The 9,640-nt window shown below is 53.4% G+C and overlaps 1 protein-coding gene across 1 annotated transcript; it reads left to right on the forward strand.

Moving 5' to 3' along the window:
• The first annotated feature begins 428 nt into the window (after positions 1–428).
• Positions 429–3,094, forward strand: LOC133899916 (uncharacterized). Its single transcript, XM_062340951.1, has 3 exons — positions 429–678; positions 790–1,983; positions 2,070–3,094. The coding sequence occupies exons 1-3, from the start codon at positions 514–516 to the stop codon at positions 2,853–2,855; spliced, it is 2,145 nt and encodes a 714-aa protein (XP_062196935.1). The 5' UTR covers positions 429–513; the 3' UTR covers positions 2,856–3,094.
• The last annotated feature ends 6,546 nt before the right edge of the window (positions 3,095–9,640 follow it).

Genomic DNA, 9,640 nt, shown 5'->3' on the forward strand with positions numbered 1-9,640 from the left:
CAAGTGCAACATAAAAATACATCGACGCTCAAACATTAGTCACGAGACATCGTAAACCGACCTTACCATTTCTTGACACGACAAGATTACAACCAAATCCAAATGCACAATTCGCTCTCATGCACGCACGAGCTCCATTGACAACTTTAAACAAGCGGCCGGAAAAAGGAAAAAGCCAAAAGGGAAAAAAAACAAGTCTGAGTACCTGACATCCGGGCCCCACACGTCATCGGCTGCACGGCCAGCTGAGCTGGGCCGTCGACGTCTCGCCTCCCCAGGCGCCAACGTCTCGTCTCACCGCTCGCGCTCGTACCCGGACGCGTCGGCACGAAACGAAGTGGCAGGCCCGTGGTTACCCGAGATGCGGAGGGGTGGTATTGTCATTTGGTCACCTATCCGCCACCGCTTTAAATCTCTCCCAAAAGCGGGAGCCGCACAGAGCGAGCCACCCAGAGCGCCGCAGCCAGCGCGGAGGAGGCAGAGGAGAGGCGAGGAAGAGGAGGCAGGGGAGAGATGGTGGCGATGAGCGCGGAGGAGATGGAGGAGGAGCGGCGGCTGGACGAGCGGCCGATGCACCAGGGATGCATGGCGGGGTTCCTGCACCTGTTTGAACGGCCCCAGATCCTCTCCGGCAGGCGGCTGCATCACGCGCCGCGCCGCCTCATGTCGGCGTCCAGTGTACGCTCTCTTGCTCCTGTCACGTTGAAATGAGGGGCCTCCTTTCTTGGCGCTCGTAGATGGTTCTAGAGTCTTGGTTATGACTGGCGGGCTGTGTGCTTGTGTGTGCAGGGGTCGGCGACGCCGTCGGAGAGGTCGATGCCGCTGGACCGGGCGACGCCGGTGCCGTCGTCGCCGGACATGACACCGCCGGCCGCGCCGAGGCCGTCCCTGCAGCTGCCGCCGCTGCACCTGAAGGATGGTGGCGCCGGCGGGGTGGGCGCCGCGCCGTCGTGGAGGCTGCCGCGGCTGTCGCTGGACAGCCGCGCAGTGGTGGACGCCAGGGGGAAGCTCCGGCCGCGCGAGATCCGGACGTCGTCGCCCGCCGGCGCGCCGCCGTCGCCGTCCGCGGGGGGCGACGAGCGGCGGTCGCCTAGCGTCGTCGCGCGGCTCATGGGCCTCGACGCGCTGCCGCACGGCCAGGCGGGGGACGGCCAGCACGGCACTTCCGGTGCGGGTGAGCTCCGGCGGTCCGCTTCGGAGCGCGTGCCACGGGACCCGTCGCACTTCCGGTTTGTGGACCCATCCTTCTTCGAAAGGCCGGCGTCGCCGCAGCCGCAGCAGAGGCCGCCGGCGTCGTCCCCAGCGACGGAGGCTGCAATGCGGCGGGCGCCGGATCCGGCCTGCACCCGCTCTTTCCAGAGGCGCAGCCGCTTCGACGCGCACGAGGTGTTCCCGGAGCCGGCGAAGCGCGTCGACCCCGCCAACGGCCACGGCGAGATCGCGCTATACGGCGAGATCGAGCGGCGGCTCCGCAAGCGCGGCATCGCCGAGCCGGCCAGGGATCTCGAGACGCTCAAACAAATCTTGGAGGCGCTGCAGCTCAAAGGTCTCCTCCACCACACCCCTCCGCCGGCGCCCGTCCAAACTCCTCCGCCTCCCATCGTCGTCATGCGCCCGTTCCACCGGGCGCCGGCCCCGGCGGCGGCGCGGACGACGCCCTCGCGGCGGCTCCGCGTTGACGTCGACCGTGCGCGCCGCCCGCGGTCACCGGATCCGTCTGCGTCAGCCGCGCGGAGCCCGGCCTCCCCGGCGAGACGCGGCCCGCAGTCCCCGCAACGGCGCGTCTCGCCGGCTCAGTCGCCAAAGTACCAGCTTTTCAGGAAGGCAAGCACCGCCGATGCAACCGGCGTCCGGTCCCGCATCACCGGCCGCGCGGCTCACAACACCGCCGCGCTATCTCCTGACGACGAGGCCTCCACCACCTTCTCCGACGGCGGCAGCAGCAGCTCCTTCAGCGCCTCCTCCCGCTGGGACTTCGAGCCGGTAATCCTCCACCTCAATTTCTCCCGAAACCACAACTTTTTTCGCAGTATCGCCTAACTACATCGGACCATTTCGCGATGCGGCAGCCGGTGCGTGGCGACGACCCCAAGACGGACCGATGCCTGCTAGAGCGGTGCGGCAAGCTCCTGAGCAGCATCCAGGCGTTCACCTCCGGCGACGCGGCGGCGGCCGACCAGCAGCCGAGCCCGGTGTCCGTGCTAGACGCGGTGTCCTTCCTCGCCGACGTGGACTCGCCGTCGCCGTCGTCGTCGTCGGGCTCGAAACGAGCAATCGACTTCAGCCGCGCCCCAAGCCGGAAGCCAGCCACGGTGCCGGACCCCGAGGATGACGAGTGGGTCCTGGGCTCGTGGTCCGTGGGCCCAGAGGCGAGCGACCCGGACTACGCCTACGTGGCGGAGCTCGTCCGATTGCTCCACCGCAAGCGAGACCCCGGCGACGTGGACAATTCCCTGGAGCAGAACTGCCAGCGTGGCGACGACACGTGGCACCACCGGAGGCTGCTCTGCGGCGCGGTGGCCGAGGCGCTGGACCGGCAGCGGTCCGCGTGCCCCTGGGAGCCCGCGGCGTGGCTCCACGGCGCCGAGCTTGTCGACCACGTCTGGGCCGAGGTCCGTCGCGCCCGCGAGCCCGTGGCGCCGGCGGAGGACCTGAACGACATCACTTGCAACGCCATCTGGCGCGACCTGTCCGCAGACGACCGTTGGGCGCCGCGGCTGCAGCGTCCCGGCGCGGAGGTGGCCGACGCGGTGCTGCAGATCGAGCGGCTGGTGTTCAAGGACCTCGTCGCCGACACCATCCGCGAGCTCGCCGACGCGGATCGCCTCCTGCCACGCCGGAAGCTCGTCTTCTAATCCGTCACAAACACTGGTGCAGGAAGAGGACAATGGCAAAAAAATATATTAATAATGGAGTTTTTAACTTTTACAATTCCGGTCTCTTGTACTGTTTCTGCCATTAGTGAGTGATGTAAAATGAAATTACCACTAGTATTACTGCTAATTACTCCCTAGAACTAGATGTAATGTGATGTTCTTGGTGATGAGATGGCGCAGTTTTAAGCCCCTCAAATGAATGGATTTTTACTTCGCTAGTGTGGTCTGTTCTCCTCTCTGCATGTTACTTGTGTTATTGCTGCTGCTTGCGAAGATCTGATGTGTTGTGTGCCATGTGCTGCACTGGTGACCAGAGTACCGGTACGATTGGTGGCGTTAAGGGCTCCTGATCTCCTCTTGACTTTCCTCTCGTACAGTCGCTTGAATGGCGACATGAAGGATGGCCAGGCAGTTGATACAGTTTCTTGATTGGGCTTGGGCGAGCAGAGCAGAGCAGAGGAACTGAAGGCGGCTGCACCAAGCAAATCTCCAAGGGTCCTGGATGGGTCAGTTTCAATCAAAACGGACGCTTGCAATTTTCTGATGGTCGTCTTCTTTTTCGCAAGTCTTGTTTGGAACGTGGGAATTTATCTATAATCGTTTTGGAAACTGGATTTTTCATGCCAAATTCATGTGTTCCAAGCGGGGCTCTGGAAGTTGAAGCCTCAGTGTTCCAATGGGTCAAACTGAGGCGTCGGATGAGGCCCAGATCACTCTAGATCAAGGCAATGTGCAGCGGCCAGTGGTCGCCATGGAACAGCGAACACGGCCCAAGTCTCTTCTGGATTTAATAGGCGGGGTCGTCAACAACAGGACTAGCGAAGCAGTGCTCCATTGACTGCCTCTTCTTTTCCCCTGTCCTTGCGGAGGAAGAGGGCGACAGCGACTGGGATTGCGAGTGATCCGGCCATGACTTTCTACGGAGGGCAGCTGAAGCGCAATCAGATCTGATCACGCGGGGAGGGTCAGAACTCAGAAGAACACTTGCTCCAAACATAGCTCCGGAATGGAAAGAAGCTCCAGAAATGGAGCAGCGCTGCAAGCACTCTAGCTTTCTGGAGCTTAGACCACGTCCCTGGGGTAGCCTGTTCATTGATCAGATCAAAGGCGAGAAACGGTCGATGCTATTTGTCAGTGCTTCTCCTGTCTCCAGCAGCATCCCACCACTGGATCTGCCCCCATCACCCGTCGTTGCGTTAACCAATCCATTTTCGAGTTTCCCCGCCACTAATCTCATCTACCGCCCGCCTACCACCCGCGGCTCCGGTGACGCCACAATCGCCTCACCGTAGCTCACCATTAATCCAGCTACCATCCTAGCCTCCTTCTAACCTTCGGAGTCACTGATGAACCCTAAAACCTCAAACCTCAAACCTTCTCCTAAACTTGCCGGCGTTCACATGAGCGCGTGAAATCGAGTTTGGGCGCCTAAAGATTAGGAAGCACGGTGATAAACTCAGTAGTTTGCCAACTTTGGCATGCTGCATAGAGCTTTTACTCAAGAGAACCGAGCAATCTTCGAGGTAAGATTGGTTTGCACATCTGAGTTCTCTGGTCGTCCGTAGCACGATGGCGCCGTTGCATCTCCTGTAAATGTAAATGTAGGCCAGCAAGGCGAAGCCGGCGAGGGAGACGTGCAATCCCCTCGATCTGAAACGTCAGGGAAGGCCATGTAGACTCTGCATCTCGAGAGAGTGCGGAGACACTGTATTTCTATGCAAATATATATCACACCATGCGACGAGTTGGTTACTGGCAATACTTTGTTCAATGCGAAACGATCCAGTAAGATCAATCTGTATGAACTCATAACTCGAATGAATGTATTGTTGAGATATAGGTACATATTTATAGGCCAAGTATATGAGCACCATAGGCGCTTGATCTAACTACTACTCATGTAGTCGTTGCCAATCCACCAGAATCCTCACAATCCACCAGAAGCGCATGCTGTTGAACGGATGAGGACGCCGGGAGAGCATCCGAGATGAGCGCAGTCAAGTGCAACCAGAAGAATAGGGCGCCGGAAGTTGAGCGGATAGGAAACGTTCCGCTGACAATCCCCCTCAGTCTGAACTCGGTAAGACGTGCAAACTGCGCCAAAAATCATTGAAGAGTACTATTGGTAAACCTTTTGTAAAAATTTCTGCAAACTACGACTCGGAAGGCACATGTAAAACTTTGATAGCACCTAAAGAAACCTTCTCACGTACAAAGTGCAGATCTATTTCTATATGCTTTGTTCGCTGATGATGTACCAGATTGGATGAAAGATATGTGGCACTCACATTGTCACAGAACACAACCGAAGAGTGTGTGGGCAACTTACGAAGTTCGTCGAGGAGCTGCTGTAACCAACAACATTCAGCTACAGCATTGGTGACGACCCGATATTCTGCTTCAGCGCTTGATCTTGAGATTGTGACTCGCCATTTTGAGGACTAAACAACCAGGTTAGAATCGAAGAACACACAGTAACATGATGTAGACCTCCTGGTGTCCGGGCATCCAGCGAAATTAGAATCCGAATAAGCCATGATATCACAAGATGAAGATTTGTAGAGCTGTAGACAAAAGTCAAGTGTGCCACGAATATAGCGAAGAATTCGTTTGAGTAGAAGAAAATGTGGCTCTCTAGGATCATGCATAAAAGGCAAATTTGTTGTCCTGCATAACTAATGTCGGGTTGTGTAAGAGTCAAGTATTGCAAAGCCCCGGCAAGGTTGCGGTATGCAGTGGGGTTGCAGGCAGGAGCTCTGGTGTGTCCTAAAATTTTGGCTTTGGTGTCAATTGGGGTGGTGCAAGGATTACAATTCGACATGTTTGCTAGGGTGAGAAGGTCCAGTGCATATTGTTTCTGAGAGAGAAAGAGTCCTTGCGAGTTCCTGTGTACAGAGATCCCAAGAAAGTGATGTAATGACCCTAGACAGTCATAGCAAATTCACCATGTAACCGAGAAATCAAGTGGCGTAGAAATGAAGAAGTGTTTGCTGTTAAAATGATGTCATCAACATATAGAAGAAGGTATGCCACATGAGATGATGAGTGGTAAGTAAAAAGTGAAGGATCAAACTTACAACATTGAAAACAGATAGAAGAAAGAAAGCTTTTGAACTGAAGGAATCAAGTTCTTAGTGCTTGCTTAAGACCATATAAAGACTTATTCAGTTGGCAAACATGCTTAAGACAAGAAGGATCAACAAAACCTGAAGGTTGCTGGCAAAAAAGGGTCTCAGTAAGCTTACCATGAAAGAAAGTGTTCTTCACATCAAGTTGATGGATTGGAAATGAGATGGAGGTGAAGAGATTGAGCACAATGTGGATTGTAGCTGGCTTGATGACAGGACTAAAAGTCTCGTCATAGTCGATGCTTGCTTGTTGTGAGAACCCACGCACGACCCAGTGAGCCTTATAGCGAGAGAGGGATCCATCGGGGATAAACTTATGGAAAAAGATCCATTTTCCGGTGACAACATTAGCACCTGCAGGAGGGGAGAACAATGTCCAAGTGTTGTTGGATATTAGAGCATTAAACTCCTTAACCATAGCTTGATGCCAGTTAGGGTCCTTAAGAGGCATGCGATAAGAACTGGACAAAGGAGATATGCCAGTTGTAGTAGTGAGATTAAAGGCTCATTTTGGAAGAAAAATACCAGATTTGGAACATGTTTGGTAGCTGTGGGCAGTGGTGGGAGCAATATGGGTGGAGGAGCTGGTGTGTGTAGAGCCTAGGTGTGTCGGTGCTGGTTGCGCAGAGCTGTTTGGCGGGAGAGTCTGATTGAATTATGACGCGGGAGCAAGTGAGAGGAGATCGTCATTGGTTGGCGCAGAAACCCCAATAGGAGTTATTGTGTCCTGGGCAGTGACGCATGGAGCAGCAGGATCAGGGTGCTGAACTCCGTGAATGCTAGGTGATCGGAGAGGCACCAGATCCAAGGATGATCTGGATGGATCAACTGCGAACATGATAGATGGTTTGCTAGGTGTAGTCTGAGAAAGAGCAAAAGGGAAAATATCCTCATAAAAAATCATATGCCTAGTAATAATAATATTGTGCGTGGATAAATTAAGGCACCTGCACCCCTTATGTTCAAGAGGGTAACCCAGAAATACATAGGCCACAGGGCAGGGGCAAGCTTGTAGGGATGGTTGCGGCTAAATTAGGATAGCACAAGCAACCAAACACCTTAAGATGAGAGTATTGAGGAGGAACGTGAAACGAAGCATGGTACAGAGTGAGGAGATTGATGGGTTTGGAAGGGCGCCTATTTAGAAGGTAAGTTGCAGTGTGTAAGGCTTCAACCCAATAAGTAGTAGGCATATGAGCTTGAAAAAGTAATGTGCGCAAGATATCGTTAATCGAACAAATGACATGCTCGACCTTACCATTTTGTGGTGAAGTGTGTGAACATGAGAAGTGAAATGTAGTACCGTGCGAGATCAAGAAAGATCAAAGCACAGAATTGTCAAATTGCTTGCCGTTGTCACATTGCATGCACTGTATGCTGAGCTGAAATTGGATGAGTGTAAGGTTGAATAAATGTTGTAAAGTGGCGGTAGTGTCAGACTTGGCACGTAGGGGGAAAGTCCAAGAATAATGAGTATAATCATCCAAAACAACAACATAATATTTATAACCGATAAAGCTCTCAATTGGCGAGGTCCACAAATCACAATGAATCAATTGAAAAGGAAAATAAGTGATAGTGATGGCATGAGAGAAAGGAAGTTGAACATGCTTGCCCAATTGGCAGACATCACATACACAACTAGCACCACTATTATTTGCAGCAGAATATAAAAACAGAAAAGCAAATGATTACCGACCGAGATGTCCAAGACGGTGATGCCAGAGAGCTGATGAAGATTTTGCGGTCAGCGCCATGTATGACAAAGGAGACGTAGCAGACTAGAACGGGTAGAGCGCTCCAACACTATTGGACCTCATGATGATTTGCTTGGTTCTGAGATCCTTCATAGTGAAACCAAGAGGATCAAACTCAATTGAACATGAATTATCAGTAGTGAATTTATGAACTGATATAAGATTCGTAATTAAATGATATGTGTGAAGGATCTGCTAGAGAGTAAAGGTGTGCTATGGTGCTTGAATGGTGGAGGAACCAGTGCAAAGAACAGGCAAAGAAGCACCATTGCCAACAGTAACAGTGGAATGGGAAGAAGATGAAAAAGGACAATAGGATTGAAGGTTACCATTGTCGCTCGTCATATGAGAGCTTGTGCCGGTGTCCATATACCAATCACCAAACGCAGGTGGCTGCCCAAAGGAGGAAGCCTAGAGTGTTTGAATCAGGCTGCTAACATCCCACGACGGCGCGTGTGCTGAGGATAGGGACGATGCTGGTAGCTGCTGGGCGTGATATGCGTGGCCACCATTAGCAGAACCGGGCAGTGCGCTGAGTACTCCAGGACCAGTGGCGCTGGTCCATGAAGCACGCTAGGCGCCTCCAGTTAGAGCACCCCAGTGCCGGTGGTGGTGGTTGAAGTAGGGTAGCCCGCCATAGTTGTTGTTGTAGTCACGAGAGTTGCTGCTGTTGTTGTAGCGGCTGCCGCGTCCATGACCACGACCATGGGATGCCCGGCCGCGTCCATGCTCAGAAGATGAGTCAGAGCAATCGGACTAGGGAGTAGTCGAATCATGAGCTGATGGAGTGTTGCCGGTGGTCACAAGTGCAGAATCGGAGGCTGGTTTGGAGGAGCCGGCTTGGGAGGTCTCCCCAGTGGCGAGTCTGTCATGCGCTTGCATGAAAGTGGGGAAGGTGGGAAGCATGAGCAGTAGAGTTTTGAGGACGCTGAACTTGGGGTTGAGGCTACGGATCAATTGATGGACAAGAGCACGCTCAGGCACTGGCTGATCACAATCAGCGAGAGCATTGGCGAGTTGCCGAAGTTTATGGCAATATGCGGAGACAGAGAGATCACCTTGACGGAAACCATGGAATTCAGCTTCAAGATGCACATCACGACTCGGTTTGTTGCCATTGAAAATGGTGTTGAGGCGAGTCCACACTAGGAAGGCGATGGCATTGGTCCGCATGACCATGTCCAGCAGCTCATGCGTAGATCCATATGACCACGATGAGGTTCTCCTTCACCCACTCTGGGTCGTCATGTTGAGGATCAGCATCCTCGATGTGACCGCAGAGGTTGAAACGACCGAGAACAACGGGGAAAAGGGTGGACCATTTGGTGTAATTGTTGGCTTGGATGTCTAGGTTGAAGGAGATGAGGGTCTTGATGTTCACACTGTAAATGGTCTAGAGAGAGGCACAATAGATGGGATAATGGTTATGGTTGAAGGAGCTAAGATCCTAGCAGGTGGGATGGTGGTGTCGGCCAGAGGAGCAATTGCAGAGGGCAGAACGGAGGAGGTTGAAGTGGAATCGCCCATGTGCGCCCATGGCGAGAGGCACAAAGAGAGCCTCAGGAGAGAGTGGTCACTGATACCATGTATGAATTGATAACTCGAATGAATGTATTGCTGAGATATAGGTACATATTTATAGGCTAAGTACATGAGCGCCATAGGCGCTTGATCTAACTACTCTTCATGCAGTCATTGCCGATCCACTAGAATTGCTCACAATCCACCAAAAGCGCATGTTGTTGAACGGATGAGGACGATGGCCGCCGGGAGAGCATCCGAGATGAGCGTAGTCAAGTGCAGCCAGAAGAATAGGGAGGCAGAGGTTGAGCATATATGAAACATTCCGCTGGCACAATCCAACAAAGTTTTTCTATTG

The sequence above is a fragment of the Phragmites australis genome, chromosome 19, assembly GCF_958298935.1.
Source record: "Phragmites australis chromosome 19, lpPhrAust1.1, whole genome shotgun sequence".
Taxonomy (NCBI): domain Eukaryota; kingdom Viridiplantae; phylum Streptophyta; class Magnoliopsida; order Poales; family Poaceae; genus Phragmites; species Phragmites australis.

Bases quoted from the DNA above. Each gene is read 5' to 3' on its own strand.
- LOC133899916 (XM_062340951.1), top strand. From the start codon at position 514: ATGGTGGCGATGAGCGCGGAGGAGATGGAGGAGGAGCGGCGGCTGGAC. The intron at 679-789 runs GTACGCTCTCTT...TTGTGTGTGCAG, and splicing joins GCCTCATGTCGGCGTCCAGT to GGGTCGGCGACGCCGTCGGA. The intron at 1,984-2,069 runs GTAATCCTCCAC...GCGATGCGGCAG, and splicing joins CCCGCTGGGACTTCGAGCCG to CCGGTGCGTGGCGACGACCC.